Below are 18,175 nucleotides of genomic sequence, written 5' to 3'. Positions count from 1 at the left end.
GCCCAGCTACGCCCCTATCTGGACAGGGATAACCTAGCTTCAGTCGTCCATGCCCTGGTAACCTCCAGATTAGATTACTGCAACGCGCTCTACGTGGGGCAGCCTTTGAAGACGGTTCGAAAGCTGCAGCTTGTGCAAAATGCAGCGACCAGATTGATAACCGGAACCAGAAGGTTCAAACTTATAAGATTGATTCTGGACTACTTGCATTGGCTGCCTGTACGTTTCCGAGCCCAATTCAAGGTACTGGTTTTACCTATAAAGCCTTCCATGGTTTGGGACCATAATACCTGACAGAACGCCTCTCCCGACATGAACCTACCAGTCATAGCACCTTCTGGAATAAAATGGAGTTTGTTTCTAGTGCCCTCATGCTAACTTACTTAGGAATAAGCAACGTTTCGGTGTAGAAAAAGGATAATACACATTCTAAAGTAAAAATGATATTTATGTGTTAATTAACACATGAACCTACCTGTACACTACGCTCAACATCTAATGTCCTCCTCCGAGTGCCTACTCCGAGGGAAGCTCAGAGGATGGCAACAAGGGAGAGGGCCTTCTCAGTGGTGGCCCCCCAATTATGGAATGATCTCCCCGACGAGGCTCACCTGGCGCCAACGTTATCTTTTCGGTGCCAGGTCAAGATTTTTCTCTTCTCCCAGGCATTTAACAGCATATGTTGAGTTTTTAACTGAGCCAAGAATAGTTGTTTTAAATGGATATTGTTGCTTTTTATACCTTTGGTGGTTTAAAATTTTGTATATCTGTTTTTAATGTTTATTGTTTTTAACTTTTGTAAACCGCCCAGAGAGCTTCGGCTCGGGGGCAGTATATAAATGTAATGAATAAGTAAATAACGAAAAAAATGAGACACAAGGAGAAGGGGGTTTGAGGGAAATGGGAAAGTTTTCCCAAGTGGGAAGATGAACTATTAAAGCATACACTGGTTGACCTAGTAGTAGGGAAGAAAGGAAAGGAACCTCTCGTGCAAGCACTGAGTCATTACTGACTCTTGGAGGGACGCCAGCTTTCGCTGATGTTTTCTTGGCAGGCCTTATAGCGGGGTGGTTTGCCGTTGCCTTCCCCCGGCCGTGATTCCCTTTCCCCCAGCTAACTGGGTACTCATTTTACCGACCTCGGGAGGATGGAAGGCTGAGTCGACCCAAGCCGGCTGCCTGAAACTAGCTTCCGCTGGGATCGAACTCAGGCCGTGGGGAGAGTTTCAGCTGCAGAAACTGCTGCTTTACCGCTCTGCGCCACACGAGGCCACGACCTAGTAGTAGGAAAGACTAAAAGAGAAAAAAAATCAGTATATTTTGGGGATGGTGGGTTGGGGGAGTGCAAAGATGAGTTTCTAGTCATGTCTTCCTATTGCAGATTGGTGAAAGACGGCCTTGTAATCTCTGCAGAAGTTATTAGTCATCTGTGGCTGTTTCTTTACACAGAGAAAAAAGCCTAAACTTTTATGTAAAGTTTCTCCTTCCTGGCAGTCGCTCTTGACAACTGGGGGCTTTTTGACCATCCTCATTCCTAGTGTGGTTTAGCCTCAACTCCAGTTTTGTTTTCCTTCCTCCCAGGAATGTCGAAAATGGGTCTGGCTCTTCTGCGTCAACCAGCGACCAGAGCAGACATCCCTTCGAGGTGAGCTGTATTTTTAAGCCTCTTTAACCCTCAGCCGCTGAACCACATTTAGATAAATAGGCATGTTATGAAATGTTCAGTCGGGGCCACTTCCCGCGTAATTTGGAAGTATAGCTTCCAAATCGCATTAGGTACTGGTTCTCCTCTATTTGGCATTGGTTAGGCCTCATCTTGAGTATTGCGTCCAGTTCTGGGCACCACACTTCAAGAAGGATGCAGACAAGCTGGAGCGTGTTCAGAGGAGGGCAACCAGGATGATCAGGGGTCTGGAAACAAAGCCCAGTGAGGAGAGACTGAAATTACTAGGCATGTTTAGCCTGGAGAAGAGAAGATTGAGGGGAGACGTGATAGCACTCTTCAAGGACTTGAAAGGTAGTCACACAGAGGAGGGCCAGGATCTTTTCTCCATCATTCCAGAGGGCAGGACACGGAATCATGGGCTCAAGTGACAGGAAGCCAGATTCCGGCGGGACATCAGGAAAAACTTCCTGACTGTTAGAGTGGTATGAGAATGGAAGCCATGACCTAAGGAGGTGGTGGGCTCTCCCACACTAGAGGCCTTCAAGAGGCAGCTGGACAGCCACCTGTCAGGGATGCCTTAAGGTGGATTCCTGCACTGAGCAGGGGGTTGGAGTCGATGACCTTACAGGCCCCTTCCAACTCTACTATTCTATGATTTTAATTTTTGTGAACCGCCCAGAGAGCTTCGGCTATTGGGCAGTATAAAAATGTAATAAATAAATAAATAAATTTTATGATTTCCTGTTCAAAAGATCTTGGGTAGCAATGCCACTGAATGCTTCTCTCTGCCAGAGGCCCTGGAAAGGCCTACCTAGTCAGAAGGCCCATTCCTGGGCCAGCTGAACTCTCTATTGGTCAGGGATAGAGCCCAGGCTTTGCATGTGGAAAGTCCCAGGGCCAGTCCCTGGTATCTCCATCTAGAACCGGAGTGTCAAGCCTGTCCTAAGGCTCAGTTACTGGAAGAGGGAGTCTTAAACTGAAATGTGCTGATGTTTTTGGCACGACCCTTTTGCCTCTGGCCCAAAGGCTGAGTTCGGTTTTGGAGGAGCTTTTGGGCCAGAGGCAAAAGGGGTCATGCTGAAAATATCAGCACATTTCCGTTTCAAACTCCCTCTGCCCGTGACTGAGCCTTAGGACCGGCGTGGGCTGCTTGCGGCCTTCCAGATGATGCTATATTGCACCTCTCCTCTGCGTTAGGCAATGGTGAGGGCTGATGGGAGTTGTGGTCCTGTGGTTACAGGGGGGGAAAGTGCAGCACTGGACACATGATGAACGAGAGTCAAGCTCTGGTGCTGCTGAAAACAGTTAAAATCTTTAATGGTTCTTTTTTATATGAAAGGCTCAACGTTTCAGATTTGGAAAATCCTTCCTCAGCAGCTGGCGCTAGACACAGACTGCTGGAAAACAACCTGTTCTTGTATGTTAAAAATCTTGAGCTTTTCTTCCTTCTAGGCGTCCTGTTGGCAAACTGCGTCTTGCCAAAAAGTTCTTACCCTAGACCAGTGGTTCCCAAACTTTTTCAGGTAACTGCCCCCTCGGTTCCACAAACTCATGCCCAGTGCCCCCTGTGCGCGGCCCCTTTAAATGGGACGCACCTGCCGCAGGCTTGCCAAGGGAAAAGAGAGCGAACACCTCTGTTTTGCAGCCGGCGTGGCAGGGCACACCAAGCAGGGTATGTCTCTTCATTAGCGTTTTGGTGCTTTTGAAACATTTCAATTCACCGTTAAAAGGACTCTTCTTAAACAGTATTAATACATGTGTGGATTCTTCCCCTATATGGCTTGGGACCAAACTGCCTTCTCCCATAAAAATGTCCGTGGGTTTTAAGACCTTCTGGAGAGGTGCTTCTCAGAAAAGACCACCTCGAGTGCCCCCTGCTGCCCCTTTGCCACAGCGCCTCCCTGCCACCCCCTTGCCTCTTAATGCCCCCCTATGCAATCCCACCGCCCCCAAGGGGGCAGTACCGCTCACTTTGGGGACCACTGCCCCAGACTCATCGTCACGAGTAAGAACTTTTTGGCTAGACGCAGTTCGCCAACCGAATGCCTTAAATGGAAGAAGAACTCAAGATTTTTAACATGCAAGTTGTTTTCCAGCAGCCTGTGTCTAGGAGGAGGGAGTTGTAGTCCAACAGCATCTGCAGGAGGGCTGCAAGTTGCCTTAGCTCTGCCTTAGGAGAGGCGTTTCATCCTTTTAGAATGAGTGTGCAAAAGCCAGGGAAGAGGTGGGGCCCTGGGAGGAATCCCCAGAGCACCTGATTTGGTCCTGGGTCTGGGCTTCTCCTCCCCTTAGAGGACTGGGAAAGACTCTGACCAAGAGAGAGCGATGGAGGCCCTGCAGCCAGGCCTGGCCAGGGTGCCCCAAAGCTTCCCGTGTCTGCATTCACCTGCCCTAACCCGCTCTCTTTCCGGCCTTCCCTCCCCTGCTAGAATGTGGATCAGCACTTATTCACCCTGCCGCAGGGCTACGGCCAGTTTGCCTTTGGGATCATCGACGACAGCTTTGAGTTTCCAGCCTTTGGGTCCAACGCGCAACCAGAAGACAACAGGGACGCCGAGAACCGGCGAGAGCGGGAGCACCAGTCTCGGCACAGATACGGCGCCCGGCAGCCACGGGCCCGTTTCACCACCCGGCGGGCCGCTGGCAGGCATGAAGGGGTCCCCACGCTAGAAGGGTGAGGCCCATGTCCCGGGGTTGCTGTGCTCCAAAGTCGCTGTCGTTGGTTGTCGCTTTGAACATCAAGCCCTTGTTTAAAACGGAAGAGGTCTGCGTCAAAAAAAACCATTTGTATTTAAAAGGCATAATGACAAAATTAAAACACACACAAACACACCCCTCCTGAGGCCCTCGGAAGTCCATCTTGAAGTCTTTTCCGTTTATTTATTTATTTGTTTACTATTTTTAATTGTTGTAAACTGCCCAGAGGGCTTCGGCTGTGGGGCGGTAAATAAATGTAATAAAATAAATAAATAAATAAATAAATAAATACCGCTCCACATCCAAAAGGTTTCAGAGTGGTGAACAGCAGATAGGATTTAAGAATTAAAACACCGTGTTAAAAATGACTATTTTTTTTAAAAAAAGCAAGAGTTCTGATAAAACCAATTTCTGGTAAAAGTACAGCCAGTCATTCAGTTACTTCCTGAGGTAAAAAATGTTTGCTGGAGGCGCCGGAAGCAACACAACGTTGTCACATTGGCAGGGAGTGCTCAACAAAAAGTTAAGAATATATATACAATGAAACCATAATGTTTAATATACAAAAATATAAAATAAAAATTAACAATGATATTGCATTAAAAGTGCAATAACACATTGCACAGACCAATGTGTAGCTAAAACCACGTAGGAAGAGGCCAAACGCGTTTCGACAAAGGGTCTTCATCAGTGGCCAATATGGACTGCTGTGTACTCCCTGAAGATTTACTGGGGCTAACTTTACAGTTCCCACAATTGTGTGGTATAGGGTGTCACTCCCCTTTGAAAATATGTCGGGCTTCAGCCTTTCCAAACCGCCTAGGTTCTTCTAAAGATCATGACCTAGGCGGTTTGGAAAGGCTGAAGCCCGACATATTTTCAAAAGGGAGTGACACCCTTTACCACACAATTGTGGGAATTGTAAAGTTAGCCCCAGTAAATCTTCAGGGAGTACACAGCAGTCTGTACTGGCCACTGACGAAGACCCTTTGTCGAAACGCGTTTGGCCTCTTTCTACATGGTTTTAGCTACACATTAGTCTGTGCAATGTGTTATTGCACTTTTAATGCAATATCATTGTTAATTTTTATTTTATATTTTTGTATATTAAACATTATGATTTCATTGTGTATATATATATATATATATATATCCTTAACTTTTTGTTGAGCATTGTATTCTTGTTTGTTAAGGATTTCACCTTTCCTTGCTCTTGGTACATTGGCAGGGAGTTCCATAGGAAGAGGGCCACCACACTGAAGGCTCTTCTCCAGGTCCAATTGGGCCCTAGTTCCCTGCGGAACCAGACTTCAGTGACTGGGCAGGTAAGGGAAAAGACGCTCTCTCAGGTGTCCTGGTTCCAAGTTGTTTAGGGCTATTTAGCATTGTCGGTTAGGATGTACAGCATGTAGCATCCTTCCTCTTTCCTCCAGAGATTGATCTCATCCCTTTCTCTCCTTCTCCTTGGCAGAATCATCCAGCAACTGGTCAACGGGATAATCGCACCGACCACAATACCGAATCTTGGAGTCGGGCCCTGGTGAGTTGGGGCAGGTGTGCTGCTTTTCTGAAGGCCTGAACATTTCTCCCCTTCTTGTATTTAGTAGTTCTAATTTTCTTTAGTAGTTCTGCTTTAGGGTGGATTCCAGCATTGAGCAGGGGGTTGGACTCGATGGCCTTGCAGGCCCCTTCCAACTCTGCTATTCTGTGATTCTAATCACATAACACGCGATACAGAGTTAATGTTCTATATAAAATGTAGAAATTTGCTGTCTACTTCCACCATGACACCATTTCTATTACATTTTAAGGGACCCATAATTATTAGGTACTAGACTTATCTAACTCTCCTTTAAAGCAAAATTATAGTATGATTTGTATATATTTATTTATTTATTACATTTATATACTGCCCCATAGCCGAAGCTCTCTGGGCAGTTAACAAAGTTATGCATAAGTTGCATCTAAATCAACAGGAAAAGTTAGTTAAGACTTATCTTAGTCCCATTAATGAGCCTTTTCTACAACTAACTTTCACTGAATTTGAGACCCTAGTGTCCTGTGACAGCTTTTACACCTAAAGAAAATGTGCTTAAGTGTTATTCACCAGAGTTTAAATTCTTTGGGTGTTTTTGTACCCAGTTTTTACAAACTTTATTTTTCCATCATCGTGCTAACATGAATATTCAGAAGGCACACATTGCATGTACAACATACAACTGTTAGTTGCTTGAAAATAAACTCTGACTGCTATTTAAAATTTGAGATCAAGCAGCCAAGAGGGTTGCTAGTCCACAAGATGTATCAAACTTTTTAAAAGACAGTTTTAACGTAACGTTCTCAAGTATGAATCAATGTGTGAAACCGATGCTTTTAAAAAAATATATTCTTCACTGCTTTTGCCCAATAGTCAAAATGTATTACGGTCATGGACCGGCAAAATAAAAACTGCTAGAAATACAATCATTATAAAAGCAAAATGCAGTAATTATAAAAGGAAGCCAAATTAAGAACAGGGAGACAAAAGTCTCCAACCATCAGGTTAGAATAACTACAATTACAACTGTTATAAAGACAGTCTTGTTAAAGACTGAAGAACAGGAGTCATGTACCTGAAACACAAAATGTCATAAATGAAATAGTAATAGCAGAGGGTTACTATCCTTGTTTTATCAGAATTTTTCTGCAGGCGATAGCAGAGGCACAGAATACACACCCATCTCCCAGTATACTGTCATCTAACTGGAAAATCTGTCAGGGATACTTTAGGGTGGATTCCTGCATTTAGCAGGGGGTTGGACTCGATGGCCTTGTAGGCCCCTTCCAACTCTGCTATTCTGTGATTCTATGAAAACAACACTGACTGTTAGGATTGATTGTACTAATTCTGCAGAACTCAAGGCTTTTCCGTCCTGCGCTTTCTAATGGCTGGCCTGTCCCAGCGGAGTCCTAACCCCTCTTCTCCCTTTTGCCTTTTTATTCTTAAAGGGGAGTCTTGCATTCAAATCCCATGGACTACGCTTGGGGCGCCAACGGCTTGGATGCCATTATTACTCAGGTGAGGCTGGCTGTGTCTTTGCCTGGGGGAGGAGGAGAGCTCAGAGTTGCATTCTCTCCAGAGGGCAAAGCTTTCGCCTTGCATCAGGGGCATGCTTTAATTTTAGCTAGGTTAAAATTTAGTGTACCTGAGTAGAACCTCCGTTTCCCAAGGCAGTCTACCTCTGAGCCCATCTTACTTGGGGACAAGCTACTAGGGAGAGCAATAATCTTCCCGCCCTACCCGTGGGGTTCCTGTCTGGTTGGCCGCTGTGCGGAAACAGGTTCTTCAACAAGATGCCCCCCCCCCTTCATCTGACCCAGCAGGGCTGTTCTGGAGTAATTTAACCATTAAAGGCTTAATAAATCCTTTAATGGTTAAATTCACCTGGCTTGCAAATTGTTTTAACTGTTTTAATTGTTTTTACTGCTTTTAAATTCATCATCAACAACTTTATTACGGTCACCGACCAGACTTTACACATGCACGAGAGTAGGGCAAAATTACATACAGATTTGAAAAGTATGCAGCAGCATCAACTCTGGAGAGACCGTATTCTCATAGCATTCAAAAAGAATTTTGCAAAAGCCTCGGTTGTGTCTCTGTCCTCTGTGGCCCTGAAGCAACGAAGAAGTGCATTAATTTCTAAACTGGTGTCAAGTAATAATTTCTCTCTAACCTTTGTATAAAAACAGCAACAGAGTTAAACGTGGACAACCGATCCAGTTTCATTGCTTCCACATGGGCACAAGTGATCATGAAAAGTAATTTTCTGAAACCTCCCCTGCAGCAGAGTAGATGGCAGGACATGAAATCTTGCCAGAGTTAGTGCACGCCGATATTTGGGTATATTAAGCATTGAAAAATATTTTGCTTCTGCCATTCCGAATCTTGGGTTACTACCGAAAAACAGAGGGGATCAGGTTCTATCTGCTGCCTATCTTAGAACTTGTGTATCACAGTCTCTTACCCTTTGAGACAAAAGGGCCTTGGTCTGTTTTGCTTCTATCATTAATAGAGACTCAGGGCAGAAGCCGAGAGTTGGTCTTGTTCCAGAGTAGTTTCATCCACTCAGTGACGAATGGGTCATTCGTATCTTGTAGAGGTAGCCTGAAGAACCAGGGACTTTTAAATTATATATTGGTTTTAACTTGATGAATGGCTTAATTTGTTTTTAGCTGTATATGTTTATTGTTTTATATTGTATGATTTTATCTATACGCCACCCTGAGATCGTAGTGATAGAGGGCAGGATACAAATGTTTTAAATAAATAATGATAACGAAGAAAAGGTCTTAAGCCTTTGAGTGTCTATACATCCACCCACCCCACCCCGGTGACCACAGCAGCCTCTTCCCCAGTTCCTAGAATGTGGGATTAGATCAGTGCCTGGTGAGGATTTGAACTCTTGTCTTCCCCATGCCAGCGGTGACACAAGCAGGCTGTTTTGGGAGAAGATGTTTCAAATAATCAATCAGACTCCGATTCGGAAATAGAGGAGGCGGCGCCAGACACCAGCCAGCCTGGACCAGTGGGGGAGGAAGCTCTCACGGGCGATTCCCCAGCTGGGAGTCAGCCCTCTCCAGAGCTTATCTCCTCAAGGCCAAATCCTACACACTCAGTGGGAAGTGAGCTTTCTTCCGGAGGTGAGCGTCCCAACAAGCTAGCTGATGTTAGGGTCTGCCGGAAGCTCAAACACATGGGGCGGAAGGAAGGTGTGAGAAAGTCAGTTCGATTATGCCAGAACCTACCTCCGCACCAGGTGCTCTGAAGTTACAGGCGTTTGGAAGTGGCTTCTTATTCTTCTTGAATGCACAATTGTCTTGCTTAGTTTCCATAGTTTTGCCTAGGGAGATGTTTCCAAGAAGTTAGGTTCTCTTCAGGTAGAAGAGACATTTGTTGCTTAATAAAAGCTTTGTGGATTAGTTAGCAAGCCTCGTCATTTGCCTCCCATCGAAAGCAGGAGTGTTCTGAGAAACACGACATCAGGCTTCTGGATCGCCTTTGGGTTTTTTAAACTTGATTCCTGAGATCCACCGAGTTTTTTCCTAATGGTCCGTAGTGACAGCCATGCCTTTAGAATGAAAGAAGAGTAAAGGTTGCCTTTGAGCCTGGGAATTTGTTTTCCTTACCCAGAACCAAGGTCTAAGCATTTACACACACAAGTCCAGTCCTGGTTCTTGAGAGAGAGAGAGAGAGAGAGAGAGAGAGAGAGATTTTAAACTGCTATTGTTAAGCAGCTGAAAGTCAGAAACCCCAGGGCAATCGACTGCAAGTCGCCCAGAACTCCACCAGTAGATCCCAAACCATCTTTTGCCCATCCCTTACATCTAACGTGCTGTCCCCCCTTCCTTGTACAGTGTGATTGCAAAACTGTCCATCCCTCCTGTATCACTTTCCCCCCTCCCTTTTTCAGCTACTGAACCAGTTTGAAAACACCGGCCCTCCTCCTGCAGATAAAGAGAAGATCCAGGCCCTCCCAACTATTCACATAACAGAAGAACACGTAGGTACGTGGGTTGCTTTCTTTTTTTCTTCCAGGCGTCTTCGAGTTCCCTCCTCCTCCCATCCTCAATACCAGCAAAACTTTAAAGAGGTTCCGTTGTGTGACGTAGTCTGGATGTGTTACGCTTTTTGTTCTGCTTTTTGCCTCTTGATTTTGTGATTTGTGGGTGGGTTTTGGATACCTTGATTTGTCTCTGTCATTTGTATCATGTGATGGGCAAAGCTCTCCCAGGCTTGCCTCGGATTAATCTGAAATCATCGCAGATACTTCAGAAGATCTCAGATCATTGGGTGGTTGTTGTTTTTATCTGAGCTAGTCAGAAGGTCTGGTGGGGTGTGTGTGTGTGAGCCACATCTCAACTGCCCATCTTTAAAGCCACGGAGTGCTCCTGGACATAAGACGGGGGCAGATGTAAGAAGCTGAGAGGTGAGTCGCTTTCCCCATGGCTTCGTCACATTCAGGCCAGGGAAGCTGGCATTTCTAGAGAAGATTTCCCCAGGGGAGAGGGTTGTAAAGCTCCCCTCTTAAATAACCCCGTGACGCTCTTTTCCTTGTCTAGCTCAGGAGAACTTTGCTGGCACACCTCACCGGTTTTTTTGTAAGCCACCTTGATAGTGGTGGGGCAGCAGATCAATAGATATTTCATTTAAAATTAGCCTGTAGACTTTCTTTACAAATAAAAGGAAAATGCACATAAGAACAAAATTTATTTATTTATTTATTTATTTATTACATTTTTATACCGCCTAAATTAAAACCATAATAAAACAACCAACAGGTTAAAAGCACAATTACAAAATACAGTAATAAAAAGCACAACCAGGATAAAAACCACGCAGCAAAATTGATATAAGATTAAAATACAGAGTTAGAACAGTCAAATTTAAATTTAAGTTAAAATTAAGTGTTAAAATACTGGGAGAATAAAAAGGTCTTCAGCTGGTGACGAAAGGAGTACAGTGTAGGCGCCAGGCGGACCTCTCTGGGGAGCTCGTTCCACAACCGGGGTGCCACAGCGGAGAAGGCCCTGCTCCTAGTAGCCACCTGCCTCACTTCCTTTGGCAGGGGCTCACGGAGAAGGGCCCCTGTAGATGATCTTAAGGTCCGGGCAGGTACATATGGGAGGATGTACTTCAAATAACCCGGCCCCAAACCGTTTAGGGCTTTGAATGTCAATACCAGCACTTTGAATCGGGCCCGGACCTGGACTGGCAACCAATGAATCTGGAAAAGGACTGGCGTAATGTGGTCTCGTCAACAATACTTGAATGTTGTTCATATTCAAAATGTAGAGAATGCTACCTATCTATGTTTTTAATACGCATGAGAAATTGCACAGCGAAGGATAAATAGTCCTTTCTCCTATGTGGTTCTAGTTATTATGTGACCCAGAGGGTTGCCCATTTTGCTCTTAAAGCAGCCAATATAAGGAAAAAAGAACTAGAAAATTAGCCTAATAAATACATTTTATTAAAGATCGTTACACACAAGGGGTTTTATTAACTGTTAGTCATAAAAAATATATAAGAATTGTACATTGTCTTATCATTTTAAATCGTAAATTTTAATTAATGCCTGTCTGTTTTTAATGATGATGTGATTTTTCATTTTTGAAATGGTCGGAGGACTTATTCAATCAAGCTTCATTCATCATTCACAGTATAGGGATAACAATTGCATACACTTGCTGATTTAACATTACGTGTCTGTAATTGTTGTCCCTATATTGTGAGGAACATAAAACTTTGTTCTCATGTGCGTTGTGATGTTCTGGATAATGCTGACATTATTTATTTATTTATTTATTTATTTATATAGCACCATCAATGTACATGGTGCTGTACAAAGTAAAACAGTAAATAGCGAGACCCTGCCGCATAGGCTTACATTCCAATAAAACCATAATAAAACAATAAGGAAGGGAAGAGAAAGCAAACAGGCACAGGGTAGGGTAAACAGGCACTGGGTATGGTAAAACTAACAGTATAAAGTCAGAACAAAATCAAGTTTTAAAAGCTTTAGGAAAAAGAAAATTTTTTAGCTGAGCTTTATGCCCTTCCAGACATCTTAGAAGGAGTACCACATCTGATGTCTATATCAGGATGCCAAAATTGGCTGTATCAGTTTTGCTTCAACCCTCTGTTAAGTATTCTGAAACATCAGATGTATCAATGTTCCAGTATTCCCAGAATCACAACGGCAGAGTCTTAAATCAGCAGGTATTCCTCCATATCAGCCTTCTCACAGTAAACCTCACTAATGTGAAAGCCATGTGGTACTTTGGACTGTTCAAATTCTGTCGAAACTAAGCACTTTGCAACAAGTTAGAAAACATTAGCTGATGAATGGAAAGTAAGAGGAGGGCAACCAGGATGATCAGAGGTCTGGAAACAAAGCCCTATGAAGAGAGACTGAAAGAACTGGGCCTGTTTAGCCTGGAGAAGAGAAGATTGAGGAGATACATGATAGCACTCTTCAAATACTTGAAAGATTGTCACCCAGAGGAGGGCCAGGATCTCTTCTCGATCCTCCCAGAGTGCAGGACCCGGAATAACGGGGTCAAGTTAAAGGAAGCCAGATTCCAGCTAGACATCAGGAAAAACTTCCTGATTGTTAGAGCAGTACGACAATGGAACCAGTGACCTAGGGAGGTTGTGGGCTCTCCCACACTAGAGGCCTTCAAGAGGCAGCTGGACAAGCATCTGTCAGGGATGCTTTAGGGTGGATTCCTGCATTGAGCAGGGGGTTGGACTCAATGGCCTTGTAGGCCCTTTCCAACTCTGCTATTCTATGATTCTAAAGATACTCGGTTAACTTGTGCCATTTGGTTTTGTCTGTCTGTATATCCTGAATTCTCCGTCTAATGAATGGTTTGGCTTGCGATTGTTCCACTGTAAGCACAAACGTTGATGAAAAGCGAATCATACGTAATAACTGAGGAATACTTTTTCCCCACCCGAGTTCAAAAGTAAATATACTTACAGGATGGGTGGGGACAGAGTGCTTTGGCTCTTGGAAACGTGAGCACAGCTGGAAACTTTAAAAGTCCCAAACGTTACTGCCTGGATGCAGTAAACTTCATTGCAGTTTCTTTGCCTTTTCTGTACCTCTTCCCAGCGCCCCCCCTCCCCCCCGGGGTATCCTCCTTTATATGGGAAAAGGGGCAGATAATTCAACCCTAATTCTTACGTTTTTTAACTGCAGGTTCTGGGCTGGAGTGTCCCGTGTGTAAGGAAGACTATGAACCTGGCGAGAGCGTGCGGCAGCTACCTTGCAACCACCTGTTCCACGACGGCTGCATAGTCCCCTGGCTAGAACAGGTTAGCTGCAAAAATAAAGAAAAGAATCCTAATAATGCAGGCGTAGGCTGACATCAGGTCCTCCCTTTGATCTTTTTCTCTAGACCAGGAATGGTCCATCAGCGGGCAGATTAGGGCCCTGGAGCCCTCTTATTCATGCCCTCCTTGATTTAATCGAGGGCAGTGGGTAGTCTATGTCTCTAGGGACGTGGTTGGGAGAGGTGCTTCTGCAGTACACCTGTATTATTATTATTATTTATTTATTTATATAGCACCATCAATGTACATGGTGCTGTACAGAGTAAAACAGTAAATAGCAAGACCCTGCCGCATAGGCTTACATTCTATTAAAATCATAGTAAAGCAATAAGGAGGGGAAGAGAATGCAAACAGGCACAGGGTAGGGTAAAACTAACAGTGTCAAGTCCAAACAACATCAAGTTTTAAAAGCTTTAGGAAAAAGAAAAGTTTTTAGCTGAGCTTTAAAAGCAGTGATTGAGTTTGTTGTTCTCAAGTGTTCTGGAAGAGCGTTCCAGGCGTAAGGGGCAGCAGAAGAAAATGGGCGAAGCCGAGCAAGGGAAGTAGAGACCCTTGGGCAGGTGAGAAGCATGGCATCAGAGGAGCGAAGAGGACGAGCGGGGCAATGGTGTGAGATGAGAGAGGAGAGATAGGAAGGAGCTAGACCGTGAAAAGCTTTGAAGGTCGACAGGAGAAGCTTATATTGGATTCTGAAGTGAATTGGAAGCCAATGAAGAGATTTCAGAAGTGGAGTAACATGGTCAGAGCGGCGAGCCAGGAAGATGATCTTAGTGGCAGAGTGGTGGACAGAAACCAATGGACTGATGTGAGAAGAAGGAAGGCCCTCCTTGATTTAATCGAGGGCAGTGGGTAGTCTATGTCTCTAGGGACATGGTTGGGAGAGGTGCTTCTGCAGTACACCTGTATGCCGGTTGCACTTGTAACTTCAGCGCAGACTCTGTAATGCAGGGGTGCAGCTGCATGTTCCTGACCGGTGGCCCTCCAGCCTCTGCTTAAATTCCTCCAGCGAAGGAGAGCCCAACCCCGAAGCTCTCTGGTCATCTACTGCGCTGGTGGGTTTTTACATTTATGTGTTGTCCTTCCCACTGCAACAACAACAGCAGCAATGACAAAAAAGCCCACCAATCTCAAAGCAACTTAAACACCAGTACAGAAATCCATAATTAATAGAATTAATTAATAGAATTGGGAACCACCCCCACCCCCATCAATATAAAACCATGACAACCTAAGAAGATCCCTGCTGGATCAGTCCCAAGGGTCCATCTAGTCCAGCATTCTGTTCAGCCCACATGCAGAACATGAGTGTAACAGCACCCTCCCACCCATGTTCCCCAACAACTGGTGGACATAGGCTTACTGCCCCTGATACTGGAGGTAGCACATAGCCATCAGGGCTACCTTCTCCTCCAGGAATTTATTCAACCCCCAGGATATCCAATATCTACTATGATCAGCATAATAATACAAGTAAAAAATAAATACCATAAAAACATAGGGAAAGGAAAGGAACCTCTTGTGCAAGCACTGTCATTACTGACTCTTGGAGGGACGCCAGCTTTCGCTGACGTTTTCTTGGCAGGCCTCATAGCGGGGTGGTTCGCTGTTGCCTTCCCCGGCCATTATTCCCTTTCCCCCAGCTAGCTGGGTACTCATTTTACCAACCTCGGGAGGATGGAAGGCTGAGTCGACCTGAGCCGGCTGCCTGAAACCAGCTTCCGCTGGGATCGAACTCAGGCCGTGGGGAGAGTTTCAGCTGCAGAAACTGCTGCTTTACCGCTCTGCACCACACAAGGCTCAACATATACAATTCCCCCAAATCAAAAAACAATACAATATGACAAATGTTCATCCACCATAAATGTTCCTCCCCCGCTCCACCAGCCCAGAATGAGCACCACCGAAGCAGCCCACAACATTTGGCCCGTAACTATTCTCTAAAAGCCTTGAAGAATAAGTATGTCTTCCCCTGGTGCCGAAAAGATGACGATGTCAGAGCCAGGTGTGCTTCCTTGGAAAGAGTGTCCCATACGCCGGGGACTACGGTGGAACAGGTGTCTTCCCAGCCCCCTGCCCTCTGACCTTCTCTCAGAAGAGGATACACAGAGCAGGGCCTCTCTCTGAAGCCGACTTCATATGGGGAGAGTTGGTCCCTGAAGTATCGGAGTCCTGATCCATGTTGAACAGCTCAAACCATTAGGACGTTTCTCCTCGTGTTTTGGTTGAAACTTACCGATCGCTCTCTGCGATTCCAGTATCCCGTTTTCCCTATCGGTGCCCTGATCGTCAACGGGAACGAGCCACGAAAACATCACTTGTGATCCCAATTCCTGCACTTTCTCACCCAGGGCCTTGTAGGCTTTGAAAGCCTCTTCAAGATGTCCTCTGGCTGTATAGATTAGGGGCTACCACTAATGAGCCCATCATGAGCAAACGCTGTGCCACAGCTATCCCCACTGCACCAGTCTTCAGGGTGCATTTGATTTAAATCACTACTCAGAAAAACTCAATTTAATCATGTGACTTCCCCTCCCCCCAAAAGTGCACTCTGTTCATTGAATTTTTTGAAACTTCGCACTTAAGAGGTAAAGGAGGTTGATTCTGTGTACACAGATTTGCAAAGGCACAACGGGATTGTGATCCCTGCAGACCCAAATTCACAGTTTTGAGAACTGTAAAACCAAGCAGCTGTGATAATATCTTCCAGATAGATAAATTGCCCAATAGTCTTACAGAAACCTCTGGAAGAGCATGACATGGTGAATGGATTCGTGGAATTCGTTCACCCCAAAATTTAAACATTGCATGAATATACAGCCTCATGCGACATAATTAAAAACGAATCCTTATTTCATGATGACGGACTATAATATACCTTAAATAGAAAACTATCTTTACATAGATTTTTCCTCAAAAAGCATTTTATTTTTTAAAAAATCCGATTTAAATTTTAAAAAATCCAATTTTTTAAATTTATTTATTTTTAAAAAAATCATTAATTTTTATCCACCCTGCTTTGGACAGAGGGAAAGGAGGCCAGGCCTAGTGGTGTGTGTGCACGTGTGTGCAGAACGCTGGTCTTTATTTCTGATACCTTTCTTGTGTCTGTTTGTATTTTCCCTCCACAGCACGACACTTGCCCCGTGTGCCGGAAAAGCTTAAGTGGACAGAACACAGCCACAAACCCGCCCGGACTGTCGGCGATGAATTTTGCGTCGTCGTCCTCTTCGTCGTCGTCTTCCTCGTCCTCCAGTTCACCAAGTAATGAAAACTCTGCAAACAACTCATGAATCTTTTAAAAGCAATGTCGCCCCTCTCATGCTTTTTTCTAATGTCATAGCCCTTCCTCGCTTCCCCCCACCAGCACCGGGGGAAATGGGGGGGGTGCAGGGTGTCCCCAGAGAAGAGCAAAGGGGGGAGAATGGAAACCTCTCATACTTTCCCCGTGAATCATAATGTCAGCAAGACCCTCTTCGCTTCCTCCCGGGTACTTGGTATTAAATATCCCGTTCCCTTAAGGATGGGGAGGTGAGCGAGGCCCATTCTTTTAAAAAGGCGTGCTGCTGTGTGGACTCTTAAAACCAGCCAAACAGCGCTGCAAAAAGCGGCAGGGATTGGAACATGCAAAGCACTGAACTGAGAGGTCAGAATTCCAAAGGGGCGTTCAAAACTTGTTTGTGTATTTTTATTTTATCTTCTTTTTTTATTTTCACCATTATTTTCCAGCCTCCCTCCCTCAGTTCTTTTAAGCTTTGATGTTTCTAAGCCTCGAACATGGAAATGTAAGATATATCCTCTTTCCCTCCCCCCCCCTTGCAGATTTTTTTTACATTGGGAGGGGTTAATGAAGCTTTTTAGTTAGCTGCCTCTGGAAAAGAAAAAGAGGGTGGGGGACACACGTGATCCTACAATGGGACACCATTTCCTAACCCTGTTGAGTACCCCCTTTTCTCCCCCTCCCTCTTCTGTTTAACACCGCCCTTTTTGGCAATTCGACACCGAAACCGGGGTTTTTATAATTTTAAATTATTACTGCTGTTAAATAAATGGACATTTCAGCTGAACCCTGTGCTGCATTTGGATTTGTGCGGCTGGCAGAAGCTGAGGAAAAGTTGGACGGAACACCTCGGAGTTTTTTCTTTGCAGGCGGACACCCGTACACCTAGGACATTCCTGTTTTCGTCTAAGTAAAAAGGTCTCGGTCTCCTTTCGGATGGTTTGTTCGGAGTGCAGATCAACCAAATTCTGTTCGCAGCCTTTCCTCGATCTGGGTTATTTTACTTCTCTGAAGTTAGAACCTAAAATTGGAATCTCCCTTTCGAGATCAGATTAAGGCCTTCGAAGCAATGTTCCAAGTTGGGAAGCTATTTCACCAGCGGGGGCTCAAATGGTGGTGAATTTGCTCTGGGTTTCAGTCGAAACTCTAAAGAGAGTTATCGCTTATTGTACAAATCTGGAGTTTTATTTTAGCCCTTCCATTTGATACAGACTGACGCAGCTGTCAGAGCGGGACGTATTCTGCTTGTCCTGTCTTGAGTGAAGCTACATTTGCTGGCACCCTTAGGCACAGCCCATGCCATGGTGCACCCCTATAGCACCACTCATGAGGGAGTGGTCTGCCCCATAACTACCCTTTGGTCCTCTAATTTCCTGAGGCTTCAAACTGTATTGATTAGGGCTGTGCAGGGACCCCCCGATTTGCCTCTGAGGCTGGTTCAGAGCCCCTGAAGCAGCCTCGATTCGCCTCGGGGTGCTTCGAGGGTTGCCTGTCTCGGTGCTGAAGCAAGATTTGGGCCCTCCAAGGCGACTCAGCCTTTTTTGGGTGCCAGCTGTGCAGCCGGCACCCAAAAAAGCCTCCCTTTCCCCACTCTCCCCGCTTGCCTGCCGCCGCCACATGTGAGAAGAACCAAGCCGTGCACAATCTGGAGTGAT

At 45.2% G+C, this 18,175-nt stretch overlaps 1 protein-coding gene across 1 annotated transcript in view; it reads left to right on the top strand.

Annotated features, from left to right (window-relative positions):
- RNF126 (ring finger protein 126) overlaps positions 1-17,307 on the top strand; it is a 29,634-nt gene extending 12,327 nt beyond the window's left edge. Inside the window, exons 3-9 of the mRNA XM_063147255.1 lie at positions 1,581-1,644; positions 4,095-4,339; positions 5,834-5,902; positions 7,351-7,420; positions 9,816-9,909; positions 13,110-13,225; positions 16,372-17,307. Of these exons, the coding sequence (XP_063003325.1) occupies positions 1,581-1,644; positions 4,095-4,339; positions 5,834-5,902; positions 7,351-7,420; positions 9,816-9,909; positions 13,110-13,225; positions 16,372-16,533 (820 nt within the window). The 3' untranslated portion in view covers positions 16,534-17,307. The remainder of the gene's footprint in view (positions 1-1,580; positions 1,645-4,094; positions 4,340-5,833; positions 5,903-7,350; positions 7,421-9,815; positions 9,910-13,109; positions 13,226-16,371) is intronic.
- Positions 17,308-18,175: the final 868 nt, after the last annotated feature.

Source organism: Elgaria multicarinata, chromosome 23, assembly GCF_023053635.1.
Source record: "Elgaria multicarinata webbii isolate HBS135686 ecotype San Diego chromosome 23, rElgMul1.1.pri, whole genome shotgun sequence".
In the NCBI taxonomy this organism is placed as follows: Eukaryota; Metazoa; Chordata; class Lepidosauria; order Squamata; family Anguidae; genus Elgaria; species Elgaria multicarinata.
The sequence above is the reverse complement of the archived record's forward strand: the minus strand, read 5'-3'. Positions and strand labels throughout refer to the sequence as shown.